Source organism: Carassius carassius, chromosome 37, assembly GCF_963082965.1.
Source record: "Carassius carassius chromosome 37, fCarCar2.1, whole genome shotgun sequence".
Classification (NCBI taxonomy): Eukaryota; Metazoa; Chordata; class Actinopteri; order Cypriniformes; family Cyprinidae; genus Carassius; species Carassius carassius.
Window position 1 is genome coordinate 23,627,200 of NC_081791.1, and position 17,944 is coordinate 23,645,143.

The window sequence follows — 17,944 nt, forward strand, 5'->3', positions numbered from 1 at the left end:
GAGTTATAAATAATAAAAGATATTATGCAATTAGGCAGCTCAACTGCTTTTCCATCACAGGGATAAATTACATTTGTATTGAATTAGAAAAGTTATTTCAAGATTGAATTTATTTAAAATTCTAACTTAGACTTAATAAAAAAATTTAGACTTAATAAAATTTATTTTTTTACTCTTACCAAACCTACGTTTTTGAATGGTAATGTATTTCTAATGGTTTATATTTAATGCATCTGGCAAATGCTTCTATTCAAAGTGTATTCAAGATACACATTTTATCAGCTTACTGGCTGGGTATCAAACCAATAACCTTTTTTAAAAAGTCAGAAAATAGTCTTAGTGTTGATGAAGATCACCATGCTATACCAGTTCATAAACAATAAAAGTATAAATATATACAATTAAGCTTGTGCGGACTGCAGAGTAAAACAGAAGACCCTTTTTTAAAATAAATTTTATTGTCAACTTGAGGTCCTAGGACTCACTATATGGTGTCTAACAGGACAGAATAAAGCTGACCTATAGTTCGTGTTTGAGAGCGATAAAAAATACCAAACAAATGGATCAAAGCGTTTTTTCCAAAATGTTTTTCATTATTTTAAACAATCACAATACAAGTCCTTTTTCTGTATATGCCTAACGAAAGGAACATGCAGGTGTACTCATAAAAATTAAAATACAGTGAATCTGCTCCGTCAAGACACTGGCAGCAGTCTAATCCTACTACGGTTTCTATTTAAAGGATCTAAAATGCTGAAAAAATATATCAACTCAAACTTGACTATGTCAGAATCTGTGTTCAAGGACCGAGGTCTACGAAATGTAACGAGAAATGTAAGAAATGTAACGAGACCTCTGTGAAAAACTAGTGGTTTTATATAAACATCTGTCTCTCTATGAACTGTACAACCTGTTAAAAGGTTTTCCTTGTTATTCTGAAACAAGGAGCTGAGATGCTTGTGACTTACCACGTGACAAAATTTGTCATTCATACGCAAATACTCGATGAAAAGTCAGTGTTCAAGGTGACCAAAAGGCCAACTTCAAAGGCTTGACAACATAATATAGATTTTAAAAAAAAGAGCTCTTCTGTCAATGTAGAATGCATGATATTCCAGATGTTTCTGCTAAAACTGTAAAGGCCTGTGTAAAGCTGTCAATGGCCACGAGCTGTTATCACAGTATTTAAATGAATAGTAGTTGACCCCAAAATGGAGATTTGCTAATAATTTGTTCACCTTCAGGCCATTGAAGATGTGGATGTGTTTCTTTCTTCATCAAATAAGATTTGAGGAGATTAAGCCTTCCATCACTTGCTCACCAATGGATCCTCTACAGTGAATGGGTGCCGTCAGAATGAAAGTTCTCATTCTGAAAAAAACATCACAATAATCCACAAGACTTCAGTTCATGAAATACATTGTGAAGTATAAAGGAAAGAAATTAAGCATTTTTAACTTTAACCTGTCGCTTTTGACCAAAATACCAGCTCATAATACATAACGTTTCCTCCAGACAAAAAGCCCATCTCCTATTGTCCTCTCATATCAAAATCCACTGACATATTGGTGTTTTGAACTGTTTTGGCTTGTAAACGGTGTTTAATCATTGCAATTTTTCTCTCCTGATCCAGACAAGATGACTTTTTTCACTTGAGAAAGCAATATTATGGAAAAATGAGTATTATAGCCAGAAGCAAAGGCTGTTTGATGTTTTAAAAAAAGTCTTAGTAATGGATTAATTTATAACAAAAATACAGATTTTCATTTCACAAAATGTTAAATGATGGACTGGAGTCATATGGATTACTTGTGGATCATTGTGATGTTTTTATCAGCTGTTTGGACTCTCATTCTGACGGCACCCATTCATTGCAGATGATCCATTGGTGAGCAAGTGATGTAATGCTAAATTTCTCTTTCTCAGAGAAAGACTCTTTCTCAGCAAATTTTCATTATTCAGTGAACTATTTTGGGTTAAACATTTCTTGAACTTTTCACATAATAGGGAATGATGCATTACTGTGCACACTGAGAAACTGTATTGTATCAGAATGTGTCTACGGTTACTACGACTGACTTGTTTGTAATTCTGTAAATTCAGTGAAATTTTGTGGCGGAAAAGGCCCATTGTCTTTTGTCAGTAGTGTAGTGATGCATGTAGCACACGTCACTTTAAAACCAAGTAGCTTTCTCTTGGTCTAAGCTGTGAATTTGTGTAACCAACTTAAAAAGAAGCTAAATCTGCTTGTGGAACTTTTTCAGCTTCATGTGAAACTCCCGATTGTGCAGATCCCTATTGAAATGACTGGATTTTGCTTGCAACATTTCGCAGAGCAACAGTAAATGTAAGCGCATTGTAACACTGAGAATCCCAACAATCTACAGTCCTGCATGGGAACTACATAAGCAAGCATTTCTAAACTAGCAGAAGTCATTACTGACTGGGATGAATGCACAACTAACCCACCTGCTGATCACAGTACCGTCTAAATTACAAAATACGCTATTTCCCAGAGTCTAAGCAGTATAAAACAGTCCACTGGGGTTGAGCCGACTGAATCCGAGCTGGACGTGTTGGAGTCTTTAAACAGTTTTTACAGGCTCAGACCCCGGTCAGGTCATGTTGGCGAGTCCATTGTGTTTGCTGGGAAGTGGTTTGAACACGATCGGACGGCTGTCATGCCGCCAGCCTGCTGTTGTTTGTCTGCAGTGGGCTCCAGGACGCCGAGTGCTGGGAGGGGTCCTGAGAATAAGACCGTCCCTCACAGCACGGCTGGTTCTCCTCTTTAGGGATGCCCACGGCACACAAACGTCGATGTCGTAGTAGCCGGTCAGTTCTGGAAAAGTTCTGTGTAATAGAAGACTGAGTTAGCCTCTTTTTTTTTGACAAGAGAAGATATGCGGTTTAAATGAATTGGCTCTTTTGGACATGCTTTAAATGAACTGATTCACTGATTCCCAGTGTCGAAAGAATTTCCCAAAAGCCCCTGCGTGCCATTTAAAGTGTTCTTTTGTAGGAACTATGGTTTTATTGTTTGGCTACACACTTTTGTAATCACATTACATTGTGTATTTAATGTAAAAATCACCATTTTTAATGTTAATGTTCAAGGCTGCATTTATTTGATCAGAAATACTAGTACTTTAAATCTAACCACAATTTGCAAGCACTATTTTCTATTTGAATATATTTTAAAATGTAATTTATTCCTGTGATGGTTTCCAGCTGCCATTACTTCGGTCTTCAGTGTCACATGTGTCACATGATCTTTCAGAAATCATTCTGATATGCTGTTTTGGTGCTCAAGAAACATTTCTTATCATTATCAATGTTTAGAAAAACAGCTTAATATTTTTGTGGAAACTGATTTTTTTTTCAGGATTCTTTAATGAATAGAAAGAACATTTATTTGAAACATGATTTTTTTTGTAATATTATAAATGTTTTTACTGTCAGTTCTGATCAACTAATGCATACTTGTTGAATAAAAGTATTATTATTATTATTTTAATCTGTAGTGAATAGGTCCAGTTTGATATTGCAGACCAAATCAGACTCGGATCATGATTTTTGCCAGCTAAATTGTCCTACCAGCTTAAAAACAATATTGTATAAAGTTTTCTGGCATAATTCAGGCATAAGCACTCAAAAGTATATGCAAATATATATATATATGCATTAAGATTTTGTTAATAATCTGCTATCACAACGATAAAGGCAAAATCAACATAAAAGCAAAACGTACCATATTTACTTTTCATAATACACATTTCTAGTTCTATGGTGCACAATTTATTATTAATCAGTGTCACAGTCAGTTATTTTAAATAAGAAACTATCTTAAAACTGTCAATCATCTATATGTCATATACAGTTTTTTAGCTAGCATCTCCAAGCGGTCTTATTTTTCAACTCCTTCACTTAATTCTAGCAAAATAAAAATTTTTAGTGATGAAATTGATTTCTGATGGATACAATGACACTTTTGCTACTTAGATATCTTAGATCTTAGATACTTTTTATAAAGCCACCATTATGTTGTCGGACACTAAAAAGTACTGTAATACTATCATAAAGACACACATTTATGCACATAATGGGCAAACAGCAAGTCCCTGTGTTTGTCATGTCTCACCTGTTGGCAGCGGTCACACTGATAAGGCTTCTCACCGCTGTGAACACGCTTATGTCTTTCCAGATGGTAGCGCTGAATAAACCTCATGTCACACATATCACATGCAAATGGCTTTTCCCCTAGAACACACACAGATGTACACATATTTACTTCATGCATCTCTTTGTATGAATCGGAAGATGACGTGGGAGCAGAAAGGCTTATGGTATACCTGTATGGGTGAGAATGTGCCGTTTGAGGTGGTAACTACTGCGGAAAGCACTGTAGCAGTGCTCACATATGAAGTTCTTCTGCACTTGAGAGCTGAGTGAGTTATCGTCATTAACGTCAGGAATCTCCACCTTCACGTCACATACAGAAAAAAAAACAGTTTTCAGTCAGGATACAAATACGAGAGGCAGTGAGTAAATGTGATAAACAGGCAAAATCACAGAGCAATACTGCAGACAGACTGAACGCATGCCTGGGGTTTTTCTCTCATTTTGGTGGGAAGTCCAGACTTCCTGTTCTTCTTCTTTGGCTGCACGTTCTGGCTGGCTTGCATGTCTTTTTCATCCAAGAGCCTGGAAGAGTGAAACTCTCCGTCCTTGCGGATGAGCTGTGCAAAAACAGACTATATAAGTCACCGATCTGAATGCAAATGATTTTATAACATATGAAGTTAGAGTAGAAAATAAAAAAAGTAGAAAATAATTGTTTAATATATTTGTGGAAACAGTGTATTTTAGAATTCTTTGATGAATAGAAAGTTCTTGGAAAGAACAAAGAAATCTTTTGTAACATTATAAATGTCTTTGCTGTCACCTTTGTTCAATTAAATGCATCCTTGTTGAATTAAAGTGTTAAATTTATATGAAGAGATCATCTGCAAAAACAGAAGATTCCATTTTTAAAAATGTTCAAAAATCATGTTTATTTATTATCCTGCATTCCAATTAATATCATTCAAACGGCAGTTGGGATTGTTTTGATTAAATAATAATAACAAAAAATACGGCTAACTAACAAAATAAAAACATAACACAATTTTTAAAAAATTATTGGTTTTTGTGAATAAACTCTTCATAAATATACACAACCTTTTTGCATTTGGTAGTTTTTATCCAAAAAAAGCATTTCAAATTGCATTCAAAACACTTATTTTAACGTTTCATGCATTGCCTGGGAATTGAACCCATGACCTTAGTATTAGCTGCAGGATTCTGTGGAAGACTTTCAAAATTGAAATGAATAGTTCACCTCAAAAAGTAATTCCAGACCAATATGACTTTCTTTCCTAACACAATTCATGTCTTTTTCCCTTACCAGTGGTGGGCAGCTGACTCCTGAGGGAAGCACCATGTGGCCGTGTTGGCTGTGGGTGTCCTGGTTGTGATTGTGGCTGTGACTGTTTTCTCTCTGTCCCTGGCCCAGATGAGAGCCCATCTTCTTATGGCTGGGCATGGAGCCGGCCTGCATGAGTGCCATGCTGGACAGCACCGCTTCACAGCCAAGCAACCCAGCCTGTGTAGAAATACAACCACAAACATACTAACTAACAACGCTTCCCAATGTCACTAATCTGATGGGTTGGAAAGTTTGCTTGAAATCTGACAAATGTGACCCAGTTACCACTTCAATTCATATAAATATTTTTATTAAAATTGTCATAGTGATCCTAAAATACACATTTCATATTAGTAGTAGTAATTATAAATTATGTTTAAAACTATTATTCATATATTTCCATAAATTATGTATTTTAGGATCACTGGGACAAAAACTTATTAAATTAAATATTAAGTATTTAAAATATTTTAAATTAAAATTAAATATTTTTTACATTATTGTTTCAATGACCCAAAAATACACATTTTATGCAATAATACAAAATATTCTTGTATTTTTTAGGTTATTAAAATTTTTGCATTATGATATTGTTAAGAATTCCCCACAACTAACAGTACCATATTATTCACAAAGGTCTTTCTCATTATTGCAATATAGTAATTTGTCAGTGTAATGCAGTAAAATGAAATCTATAATCAGGTAGAGTTATAGTAATTTTAAATACTAAAACAATGTGAAATGTGCTTAATTGTAATTAAAATGTTTTTTTAATCCTAAATGGTCCAAAAAAGGCTTAACTTAATGCAAAATATAATTTTGGGAGAAATTTGTCCCAGATACGTTATTTTGTGAGATCTGCCCCATTACTGGTAAACAAATCTGTGTACGTGTTGTTTCAAATCACGCTGTGGAAGTGAAGTACAAAGAGTTACTAAACAGAAACGCCAAGCAAAAGGAAAATTAAGGCCTTCTTTTTCAAACAAATGTGGACAAATGCAGAAAATGCAAATGAAGAAGAGAAAAAAAACACACTGACCCATTTCATGTGATCTCGCACTGAGGTGTTGGAAAGGTGTGACATCGCAGTGATGAGAGTGTGTGTGTGTGTGTGTTGGATTACAGAGAACTTCGCTCGGGGCAGAGAGAGTGTTTAGAGACCACACAAGCCCCAACCATCAGGGGCCCAAGCCTAGAAACAGAAGGGGGGATATAAAGCCAGGGTAATATCCATCTCTGTCTATGATGTTGCCACACATCTAGCCCAACCGTGGACAAATCATGGCTTTTATTCGCTAGAATCAGACATTTTCCATGTCTGCATTGCCAAGCCTTTGTTTATGTAGGCTTATAGGGCTGTGTTTTTAAGCCATGAGAGTTTGGCTTCAGATTAGCGTCAAGAGTCCCTAAATGACATCTGGAAACAAACCAGGTCAAAACTAAAACTAAGTGGAGTGGACTCTCATCGGTTCTGTCAAACTCAAATGGAAGGAATACATCCGAGGGTTTATGCCCTGTTGATTTTGGATTTGCTTGGTCGGATTCTGGGACTCACTGGAATAAAAAACAGATTGATTTCAACCACCCTCTTTCCTTCCATCGCTTATCCCTGTGCAACAGTCCGACTAACTCACCCTCAAAGATCCAGATAAACACAACTATAAATCATGAATGACCAGAATGAGGCACGGAAGCCACTGGACAATGACAGCAATTGCACAAGACAAAATTAACAAAGTATGATTGCAATGACATATAGATCGAGGTGAGTGGGTGAATATTGTGATTTCCATTTATTCAGCTCGTGAAGGGATTTGGCAACCGGCAGGGTCCTGGAGGTTAAATTAAATCCAGGAGATAGAAAATAAAATTGCATCAGTCTTATCAAATGACAAACAGATTGCAATCTACAGCAAATCAAGCCAAAGAAAACAAACTTTACAAGAACAACTCTACTGCGTCTATGTAATACACTCTATTATAACTCAATTAGCCTGAAATTATGGGTAATAAATCAAACTTCTTTGCGGTTTGGTGTGCTTTTATTAGAAACCATGATATATGAATGCAAATTACAGCTTGTATTAAAAGTAAAAATGCGCAAATTCGGATATTTACAATCTCAATTTCTGAGTGAAATTCATTTTTCTTCAGTCTGAAGTGTAAAGACATTATTAATGTAAACTCCTCCATTCATCCTGCAGCACAACAGGGCGCGAGTTTACCGTCTATTTAACTTCATATTTCAGTGCAATTAAAAAGTGAATCTTTTTAAAATGTTGCTGTAGGTGTAATAAGAGCAGCACCGCAGTCTGCACGCATTTGTTTTACCTTACTCCTCTTCGTTTACAGTAGCCCAATGTTTTCTTGTCGGACAATCTTTTCAGTTTACAAACACAGGAAACGTTACCGGAAGTGCTCTCTGGGGAGAGCGTGTGTCACGTGATCCCCACACTGGCAACAAACAACAGGCTACTTCCGGTGTAAATAAAGTTCACGAGCGTTAATGAGGGAATTTATTTTATTAAAATGTCAAATGTTGTGGTGCTTGCTAAAAGTAACTTTTATTTTATATTTGGAAACGAGAAAATATAATTATATCATTTCTAATATAAAGGTTTTAGTGACAAATATTGACGTTTTAATTTACAAATTTCAATACAAAGTAAAACAAGTGACAACAAATGAAGCTTTCAGCTTCAAGGGACATGTTGAGCCTATGTATATTGACCTATTGTTTGGGTAATTCTCCTTTATAAAGGAGACTAAAGCAAAATTGTGCAGACAATGCGTTTAATACAATCAAGTCACTATACTATTAACTAACTTATAAAATATCCTTATTAAATTATGGACACCAAAAAAAAAAAAAAAATCTTTTGAGTACTTAAATTTAAAGCTATTTTTTAACAGTACACATAAAATCACCTTATTAACAGACATCACTGAAACAAGTGTGCAACAAAAAAATCACTCCTGTTTCCAGCCCTTGACTCTGAGAGAAGAGAGAGAGAGAGAGAGAGAGAGAGAGAGAGTAAGGGGAACAGCCCATGCTTTAGCCAGTCAGAAACACTTTCTACCTGTGAATCAATCACATTCAATCACCTGAATTTGCACATTCAGGTTTGCTGACATCACATGTACAGACACGGTGCGTCTCAATCCTGGTTCTGGAGGCCTCTGCAGTGCACATCTTGGATGTCGGCCTTATTTAATACACATGATTTATATAATCAGACTCATTAGTAAAGGCCCTAATAGGCTACCTAAAATTAGGTTTTCTAAATGAATTCAATACTTAGGTCGGCCAGAATCTATGAGATTCATTCACTTCATGACCTCTGTAGATGCATATTTTTTTGCGAGCTTACTCATTGAAGTCAGTATTATGAACCGCTTATAAGTCAACATTTTAGCAACCTTTAGAAAATTGCAACTTTAAAAATGACAAGATGAGGGGGGTAATGTGACATAGTCTATTGGTAGAGCATAGATATTAAAACGAACTACAGGTCCTTTCCTAGTTCCTCTATCTCATCAAGGAAGAAATCCATGTCCTTGGTGGTCAGCTGAGGAGAAACAACAACCATACGGAAGAAGTTGACGTGTCCATCCATGGGCTGGTATCCCACCATCATCGTGCCACGCTTCATCATTCTCTCTTTAATGACTGGCGCCACCTGATGGGGTACATTAGACATGACATTAGGAGCAATCATTCCATGCTCAATAATGACATTCTCTGCCATATTATTTGTCATTCTACATTTAAACGAAGCTGACCTTTGATAACCTTTCCTGGTAATCTGCACTGTTCTCCTTCCCTCTCAGACTGGGTGGAATGAACCAGAAGCAAACGTTCACAAAATGCCCCTATATTGGAAAGCACACACCATATATAAATATATAAACATGCATCATATTTATGTAAACATAAGTATACTACTTCAGGTTTGTATACAGTGCAACGCTGTACCTTACAGACCAACTTGAAATTGTCCCTCTTCTCCATTTCTTCAACTAAATACCTAGTGCAGACATAAATAATAGATTATTAAAATAAATATAAATACGTATAAATAAATAAAACATACAGTAATGGTATTTTATTAAGGTTTAAAATATTAAGCACCAACCAAACTGTGTTCAACAATGACAATGATAATAACTGTTTGTGGAAATCAGCATATCTTAATGATATCTGAAGGATCGTGTGACATTGAAGACTGGAATAATGAGGCTGAAAATGCAGCTTTGCATTAAAGAAATAAATTACATTTTAAAATATGTTCAAACAGAAAATCTAATAATATACTGCAATGCATTTAATGATACAAGTCAATAGTGTTTAACAAAAAGACTGATAGTGTATTAATCAACAACAACATCTAACAGATGCATCAAATACCTTGCGAGGGCAAAGGCCTTCTCCACTCGCTCTGAAAGACCATGTGTTCCTATTGCCTTCCACATCAACCACAGCTTCAAACAATCCACCTTGCGGCCACACTGGATGGATTTGTCTCCCGTGTCTAGACTTGTATCGTAGAACTTGTCTTGCTGGAATAAGTAGGTTGCCTTGGCACTGTGACAGTGCATTAACAGATTCTATAGATTGAGTGAAGATAAAATTAGGAACAGCGAGTTGCACTTGTGGGCAAGTCAATATAAGTTCACTTGACTAATAAGCAAAAACATTGCATGAATTGACTTGCACGGGGTTAGAAGTAAAAGAAAAGAAAGATGGATTGCTACATAAGTGTTCATACCGTGGTATCTCTGAACAAAACCACAGAGCACTGCAATCCCGCCAGAAGCATTTTGTGAGGGTTCCAAGTCACAGAGTTTGCTCTGAGTGTTAAAAAAAAACATTAAATGATATAGTCAAAAATGGGCTACTTCTCCAATCAAATCACTGTGTTCAAACCTTTCTATTCCTGCAACCAGATGTTTATGTTTTTTGGAAAACAGCACGCTTCCTCCCCAAGCGGCCTGTAAAAAAGAGAGAACCAGACTGTAGCAGTTAGAAATGGGTGAAATTCTGCAAACAAGGTGGGGGCCACATGTATATAGACGTGCTGCACAATAGTGTTACATAAGGTAAAAGTACTGCACTTACATCAACGTGCATCCACATGCCGTTTCTTTCACTTATGTCAGCTATGCGGTTCAGAGGATCAAAGGCACCCTGCACTGTGGTACCCGCTGTGGCATTAACAAAAAATGGGACAGCATCCTAAATGAGAAGCAGAGACAATGGCTAAACACCATTAACTTTTGACCATTGGATATTTCATTACAAAAATTTACTTGTCACCCTTATGTCTTTCCAAACCTGTATGACCTTTTATTTCCATAGAACACAAAAGGAGATGTTTTGTCTAATGTTCACACTGCTCTTTTCCATGCATGAAAGTCTTTAGAACACTTTCTGGCTATTATCTGCTTTCGCTTTGTCCATAAAACAGCTTGAACATTCTGCAAAATACTTCCTTTTATGTTCCATGAAGGGAAGAAATTCAAATGCATTTGGAATGAGATAATAAATCATAATTTTTAAGTGAACTAAGTTCTCACCTACACAAAATTCTCTAAATTTACCATATAGTTCATAATACAATTATATACACTACCATTTAAAAATGAATCAGAGGTCAGCAAGGATGCCTTGAATTGATCACAAACGTTTTATATATATATTAATTAAAATAATATTTCACAATATTACCTTTTATATATATATATATATATATATATATATATATATATATATATATATATATATATATATATATATATATATATATATATATATATATATAAAAGCAGCATTGGTGAGCATAAAATAATATTTTCCAAAAAAAATCTTACTGTAATAATTTAAATATTTACTTGTGATTTTGCCTGCACGATTTGTGCCTCCAGGTCCTTTGGTATCATGCTGCCACTGTAGGGGAACAAAAAACATTTGAAACAATTTAAAGTGAAACACTGGTTTTCCAAAATGTGTTAAGAGATAAGTTCCAGTACCTTTCATCCACTTTTACAATGAAAATGTTGTCCGTTCCAATACCAAGGAAAGCAGCTGCTTTTTTCATTGAGTAATGACTCTAAAAATAAAATTGATACAGTTTTAATAATAGTGCTATATATGCTCTTTTAAATCTAAGATTAGAACAAGTAGGTCTTGTCTTTTTACCTGTTGTGATGTAAATATAGCCATTCGTGGTGTGGCCCACAAGCCTTGTGTCTTCACTTGAGGGAAGGCCCAGTACCGTGCAGCGTTCATGGCATACATGTTGGACATTGAACCCCCAGGACAAAATATCCCGTCTCCTTCTGACCAGCCAACCAGAGAGCGAAGCTTACAGAGCACTTCCTCCTCCATCAGGACAAACACCGGAGCCACTTCATAGGTGTATCTGTGAAAACTTCACACTGAGTATGTTGCAGATTGATCAGTCATGATATGTATTCATAGTATTTATTAAAGAAATAGGTTTGGGGAACCTATTGGAGAAATTTAGCAACATCACTTGCTCACCAGTAGATCCTCTGCAGTGAATGGGTGCCATCATAAAGAAAGTCCAAACAACTGAATCCGGTCCATCAGTGAATGTCTTGTGAAGTGAAAAGCTGCATGTTTGTTATTGATGTAATGATGGGTTTGTTTCTTACAAACATGCCGCTTTTCACAACACAAGACAAAAATTCAATACAGTATTCAATACAGTGGCTAAATTAACGAAAAATAAAGCCTCAACAAGTGTTGACATTTCCCAACATCACAGCAGTAATGACTTTATGAACCACGTTAGGAACCTAGGTGTGCTATTTGATCGCAATCTTTCCTTAGAAAGCCACGTTTCTAGCATTTGTAAAACTGCATTTTTCCATCTCAAAAATATATCTAAATTACGGCCTATGCTCTCAATGTCAAATGCAGAAATGTTAATCCATGCTTTTATGACCTCAAGGTTAGATTATTGTAATGCTTTATTGGGTGGTTGTTCTGCACGCTTAGTAAACAAACTACAGCTAGTCCAAAATGCAGCAGCAAGAGTTCTTACTAGAACCAGGAAGTATGACCATATTAGCCCGGTCCTGTCGACACTGCACTGGCTCCCTATCAAGCATCGTATAGATTTTAAAATATTGCTTATTACCTATAAAGCCCTGAATGGTTTAGCACCTCAGTATTTGAATGAGCTCCTTTTACATTATAATCCTCTACGTCCACTACGTTCTCAAAACTCAGGCAATTTGATAATACCTAGAATATCAAAATTAACTGCGGGCGGCAGATCCTTTTCCTATTTGGCGCCTAAACTCTGGAATAACCTACCTAACATTGTTCGGGAGGCAGACAGACTCTTGCAGTTTAAATCTAGATTAAAGATCCATCTCTTTAACCTGGCATACACATAACATACTAATATGCTTTTATTATCCAAATCCGTTAAAGGATTTTTAGGCTGCATTAATTAGGTAAACCGGAACCGGAAACACTTCCCATAACACCCTATGTACTTGCTACATCATTAGAAGAATGGCATCTACGCTAATATTTGTCTGTTTCTCTTTTGTTCCGAGGTCACCGTGGCCACCAGATCCAGTCTGTGTCCAGATCAGAGGGTCACTGCAGTCACCCGGATCCAGTATGTATCCAGACCAGATGCTGGATCAGCACCTAGAAAGGACCTCTACATCCCTGAAAGACAGCGGAGACCAGGACAACTAGAGCCCTAGATACAGATCCCCTGTAAAGACCTTGTCTCAAAGGAGCACCAGGACAAGACCACAGGAAACAGATGATTCTTCTGCACAATCTGACTTTGCTGCAGCCTGGAATTGAATTACTGGTTTCGTCTGGTCAGAGGAGAACTGGCCCCCCAACTGAGCCTGGTTTCTCCCAAGGTTTTTTTCTCCATTCTGTCACCGATGGATTTTTGGTTCCTTGCCGCTGTCGCCTCTGGCTTGCTTAGTTGGGGACACTTCATCTACAGCGATATCGTTGACTTGATTGCAAATAAATGCACAGACACTATTTAATTGAACAGAGATGACATAACTGAATTCAATAATGAACTGCCTTTAACTATCATTTTTTCATTATTGACACTGTTTTCCTAATGAATGTTGTTCAGTTGCTTTGACGCAATGTATTTTGTTTAAAGCGCTATATAAATAAAGGTGACTTTGACTTTGACTGGATTCTTGTGATGTTCTTATCAGATGTTTGGACTATCATTTTGATGGCACCCATTCACTGCAGAGGATCCATTGGTGAGCAAGTGACATAATGCTACATTTATCTGATAAATAAATCTGTTCTGATGAAAAAAATAAACTCATCTTTGATGGATGAGTAATTTTTTTTTGGGGGGGGGAACTATTAAATTTTTTTAATAATGTTTTATTTCTATATTTTCTGTTTTCATTAATAGCAATTTTATCTCTTAGTTATCTTTTATTTCTTCAAATTTATATAGTGCATGTACATTTTCAAAAACATTTTTAGTTTTAGTTAATGATAACAACACTCTTTGCATTATCTTAAAATTTCAGATCCTAATTTCATCAATCTCTAATCAACACAGTTTTTAGATAGTCTATATGAAACCAGTGGCTCTGTGCTGTTATCAAACGGTGTCATCTGATAGCTTCAAGTGCTCTGATAAGTTACTTATTACTATGACAACAAAGTTTAATGGAACACTTCAGTTTAACAGCTTACAATTTACTTCAACACTTTGTAACCCCTCAGTTAAAAAAATGCCATACGGACCCTTTTACAGCACTCATCTGAGATTTTTAAAAAGGCACATTCACTGTAACACATTAACATGAACAACTGAAAATGTCTATGTGGAAGTTCATTCACACATACTGGCTGGTGTTGAGGGATTCAGTGAGGAGCCGTCCTGTCAATGCATGGTAGTCCACACCAGCAAACAGCTGATTGAAGAACCGAGGATGACCTGTGAACGAAAAAAGGCTCTGGACCAGGATGTAACCACATATTCAAGATTTAGGAGGAACAAATGTAATAATTTAAGAATATAGGACAACCGCTAATTTGAATAATTAGTGGGATTCGATCCAAGCACATGCAACATACAGGTCTTAACACTGTATCTGGCCACATCTCGAACCCTCTGCAGTAACTGCTTGTGAGATTCTCCATGCTCTCTGAGATCAAGGTCCAGAAGAGCTCTCAGCTGATCGGGATCTTTCCACTCACACACCTGTGAATGCAAAGCCATGCAGTTGATCTCCCGAGATACAAGATAAGATAGGAAGATGCAGAAGTTGTTAAATGGGATGATAAATTCTTGAAAAACTTAACCTTCTCCTTCAAGTCAGTTCCTTTGTGAAGTATCTCCTCCATAATCACACTGAAAGCCTCAGTAAGAAACAGCTTGCCATCTGACTCATACATGTCCGATTCTTCCAGGTGGACATAGCCATTCATATATTCTGTGAGATACATATAAAAGTACATATATTACTAAATAGGAGAAAGCAATATGATAAAATAAACCAATGTTCAATAAATAATTCATTTTAATTTAGGCTATTAACCACAGAAACAACTCTTCAGAAACTACTCCACATGATATAGGATTAAAACACAAATATGCAAAAAAAGTAAAAATAAAAGTTTAAATAGGCTACTATTTTTTAGCATGACGAAATATAATGAAATACTACGAAAAACCTCAAATTTCTTACTTTTGTTTAATTGTATGAATTGTGTGTCTGTGTGTGTGTGCGCCTCGTATCATGATAATATCAACGTCATATCATCTTCACATGGTTTGTTACTGATCTGGTGATCAATGTTGTCCAGAAGCAACCTGATCAAGATCTAAGAGACTGATCCCGCCCCTACCAGCTGTTATTAAAGCTGATCCATCATGTGGACCAGATTCGTTTTGGAGTTATTGGCGTTTACCGCTGAATGTGTCACGAATATCGAAAACAAAACCAACTTAACCGCGCTCTAAAACTACTGGTCTCAACACTAAAACAAAGATAACTCGCACGTGCGCGTGATTAAATTATCTATTTCATTTAAAAGACATGGATTTTATGTATAAATTCCATTGCAAACTGCATTATAATACATATATATAATTGATAGAATTTTAAAAAGCAATCGGCCATAAACGCATTCGTTCTACTTCACCTGATGTCCCACTTTTGATGAACTCTAACTGGCTTTGGTTGCCAAGCAGCGCCGCAACGCCGTGCATAATACGGAATTCAGCCGATGTGCACATCCAATCAGAAATCATAGTCAGTTTAAGATAACACTATAAATTCCATTTCAACAATCGCGATATTTTATGATGGGAAAACGTCATCAACCCCCCATTTCTTTTTTTATGGAAATATGACACCAAAAAGCAAAATGGCTGTCAGAAAAAATCAAAATCAGAAAGATTTAACTGTAATATGCAACTTTTTGCTTTTGTTAAGAATCAAGCTAATATTTCGTGCAACCTTTTTCTGTTTACTGTTTTTCCCCTCACTTTATTTAGCATCCAAACTGTAGTAGATGAAAGCTGTGAGGGGTGTCACGTTTCAAGTTCTGCGACTTAGTTTTTCTACAATGCATCATTCATCAACAACTCGAAAGATTGCCATTCCCAACCCTGTATACCTGCAGTTTTTCCTGCTTCTATAAGGTGAAACTTTTGTACGCACACAGTTCTCGTACTGTTACAGTATTACATGATCAGACTGAAATGCACGATTTAGTAAAACTATGAAATGAGTGCATTTAAGGGAACTACATGCGTGCAATCAAAAACAGACTTCTCACCTTTAGATGAGCTCATTGTGATGTTTTATGTCCTTTCTGTACTCAGCAAATGAAACTTAAGGATGCCTCGATTCCCTCAGTGGTTCATCGCAAGATCCAGCCTTCATATATGTGGATGCACACGCCCGATTCGTCAAGTGACATCCTATAATTGGATTAGAGTGATATGGGTGTGTCAACAAAAAATCAATCTTTAACTTAAAAAAATACCTTTCTGAAGACCCAGTTGATATGAGGCTGCATGCAACTGTCAAGTACATATTTGAATAACAATATTTCCAGCATTATTTTCTTAAAACCATTTACCATTGGATGGTTTTATTTGCTGGGTCCTGCATCTTAGTTGATAAGAGGCAGGTATATTTACTGACTCACACACAAGCAACCAGTGAGAATGATCGATACAATAACTTCACATGTTATATAATGAAACACACACACACACACACACACACACACACACACACACACACGCGTTCATTTAGGTAATGCATGCTGCAAAACAGAGGTACAACGTTCAACATCTTCCAAACTCCGCAGCGTTGTTCTAAGTTCACATTAGACTGTTAGAGTTTGCTGATGAAAGAAAGATATATCCTTCCACGTATGTTTGTCAGATTGCACAATGATCCCGGATCATCCCACACACACTCACAAGAGTGGAATGGAATGTCACAGGGTTCAAATAAAGCCTGGACCAATGCAGGGCAGTTATCTTATAGAAAAATCTTTCCTATGGAAAAAGGTAACTTAGGTTTCCTATGGAAAAAAGGTAACTGAATATTTGCATGTTAAGGCATTTTGCTGTCATCAAAAAAAGGAAAAAAAAAAATCTTTGGAACCCAACCCCCCCCCCCCCCCTCAAAGATTTGGAAATTATATTTTATAAGCAGCTTCATTACAAATTTTTCTTCCTGGATTTTACAATTTCATCAATGTTTGTACATAATAAATCCTTTCGACATGTTCCATCTTTTCGTTAACCAAAATCTATAAAATATAAAACTAAAAACTGAATCAATATGAAACAAAAAATGTACGTGGTCAACAAATGCAATTTAAAAATAAATTAATAAATAGAATACAGAGATTCTGATGAACAGGTTATTTGTAGATTTTCCATTCTTCACCATCCCTAACCCTAAAAAATTTAAATAAAAAACTCTCCAGGAGCCAGTTATTTATAGCTTATACCTATAAAATAATAAAAACTTATCTGACAAACATCTAAATTATACAATAAAACAAGCTATAACACAATAAAATATAACCTCAAACTTTTATAATAATGACAGTAACGATTCATTTAGTTTTCTTTATATTTATTTGACTTTTTTTTTTTACAAATAACCCATCACCAGAAACATGATCAATTTGCAAAACAGTAATAAGACATAAAAGTACATTAAGTAACAAAACAGTGCAAAAAGGTAAAAAAAAAGGACAATAACAGGAAAAAAATAACATGAAATCCAATTCATGTAAGCATGATAACAAATTTGAAATCACCAGGTTGCAATCTATCAAAAAAACAAGTATTATAATCCCACAGCAAAAGATTCCATGAAGTCTGGCAAGACTAGATGCTGTTTAATGACAAGCCTGTGCAATGGAATAGTACAAAGCTCCGCCTTCAATCCTATCACCTG

The 17,944-nt window shown here is 35.9% G+C and overlaps 3 protein-coding genes across 4 annotated transcripts in view; 1 reads left to right on the forward strand and 2 right to left on the reverse strand.

The window, feature by feature from the left end:
• The window catches only part of LOC132118443 (heterogeneous nuclear ribonucleoprotein A1-like), a 56,930-nt gene that overhangs the window by 36,419 nt on the left and 2,567 nt on the right, over positions 1-17,944 (forward strand). The window lies entirely within an intron of this gene.
• Positions 1,940-7,934, reverse strand: LOC132118441 (zinc finger protein 740-like). Of its 2 annotated transcripts, XM_059528280.1 has the most exons (7): positions 7,796-7,934; positions 6,504-6,656; positions 5,444-5,641; positions 4,602-4,736; positions 4,350-4,479; positions 4,139-4,257; positions 1,940-2,850 (listed from the first exon to the last, which is right to left on the reverse strand). In XM_059528280.1, exons 2-7 carry the CDS (start codon positions 6,546-6,548, stop codon positions 2,680-2,682), a joined length of 798 nt encoding a protein of 265 aa, XP_059384263.1. In that variant the 5' UTR covers positions 6,549-6,656; positions 7,796-7,934; the 3' UTR covers positions 1,940-2,679. The 2 variants fall into 2 exon arrangements, with proteins under 2 accessions (XP_059384263.1, XP_059384264.1); XM_059528281.1 differs by lacking the exon at positions 6,504-6,656 and having other exon boundaries at positions 7,796-7,917.
• Positions 7,970-16,355, reverse strand: LOC132118440 (cysteine sulfinic acid decarboxylase-like). Its single transcript, XM_059528279.1, has 14 exons — positions 16,296-16,355; positions 14,814-14,944; positions 14,586-14,712; positions 14,355-14,445; positions 11,664-11,886; positions 11,495-11,574; positions 11,357-11,411; positions 10,584-10,700; positions 10,392-10,456; positions 10,234-10,315; positions 9,873-10,072; positions 9,441-9,492; positions 9,248-9,337; positions 7,970-9,144 (listed from the first exon to the last, which is right to left on the reverse strand). The coding sequence occupies exons 1-14, from the start codon at positions 16,309-16,311 to the stop codon at positions 8,971-8,973; spliced, it is 1,503 nt and encodes a 500-aa protein (XP_059384262.1). The 5' UTR covers positions 16,312-16,355; the 3' UTR covers positions 7,970-8,970.

What these genes read in the sequence shown, in the direction of transcription:
- LOC132118440 (XM_059528279.1), bottom strand. An exon ending in GAACTGACTTGAAGGAGAAG is followed by an intron (nt 14,713 to 14,813) that starts GTTAAGTTTTTC and finishes TTGCATTCACAG; the next exon opens with GTGTGTGAGTGGAAAGATCC. An exon ending in TTTTGTTCAGAGATACCACG is followed by an intron (nt 10,073 to 10,233) that starts GTATGAACACTT and finishes CTCAATCTATAG; the next exon opens with AATCTGTTAATGCACTGTCA.
- LOC132118441 (XM_059528280.1), bottom strand. Translation starts at nt 6,548, where the DNA reads ATGTCACACCTTTCCAACACCTCAGTGCGAGATCACATGAAATGG. An exon ending in AAATGAGAGAAAAACCCCAG is followed by an intron (nt 4,480 to 4,601) that starts GCATGCGTTCAG and finishes TGTGACGTGAAG; the next exon opens with GTGGAGATTCCTGACGTTAA. An exon ending in AGTGTGACCGCTGCCAACAG is followed by an intron (nt 2,851 to 4,138) that starts GTGAGACATGAC and finishes TCTATTACACAG; the next exon opens with AACTTTTCCAGAACTGACCG.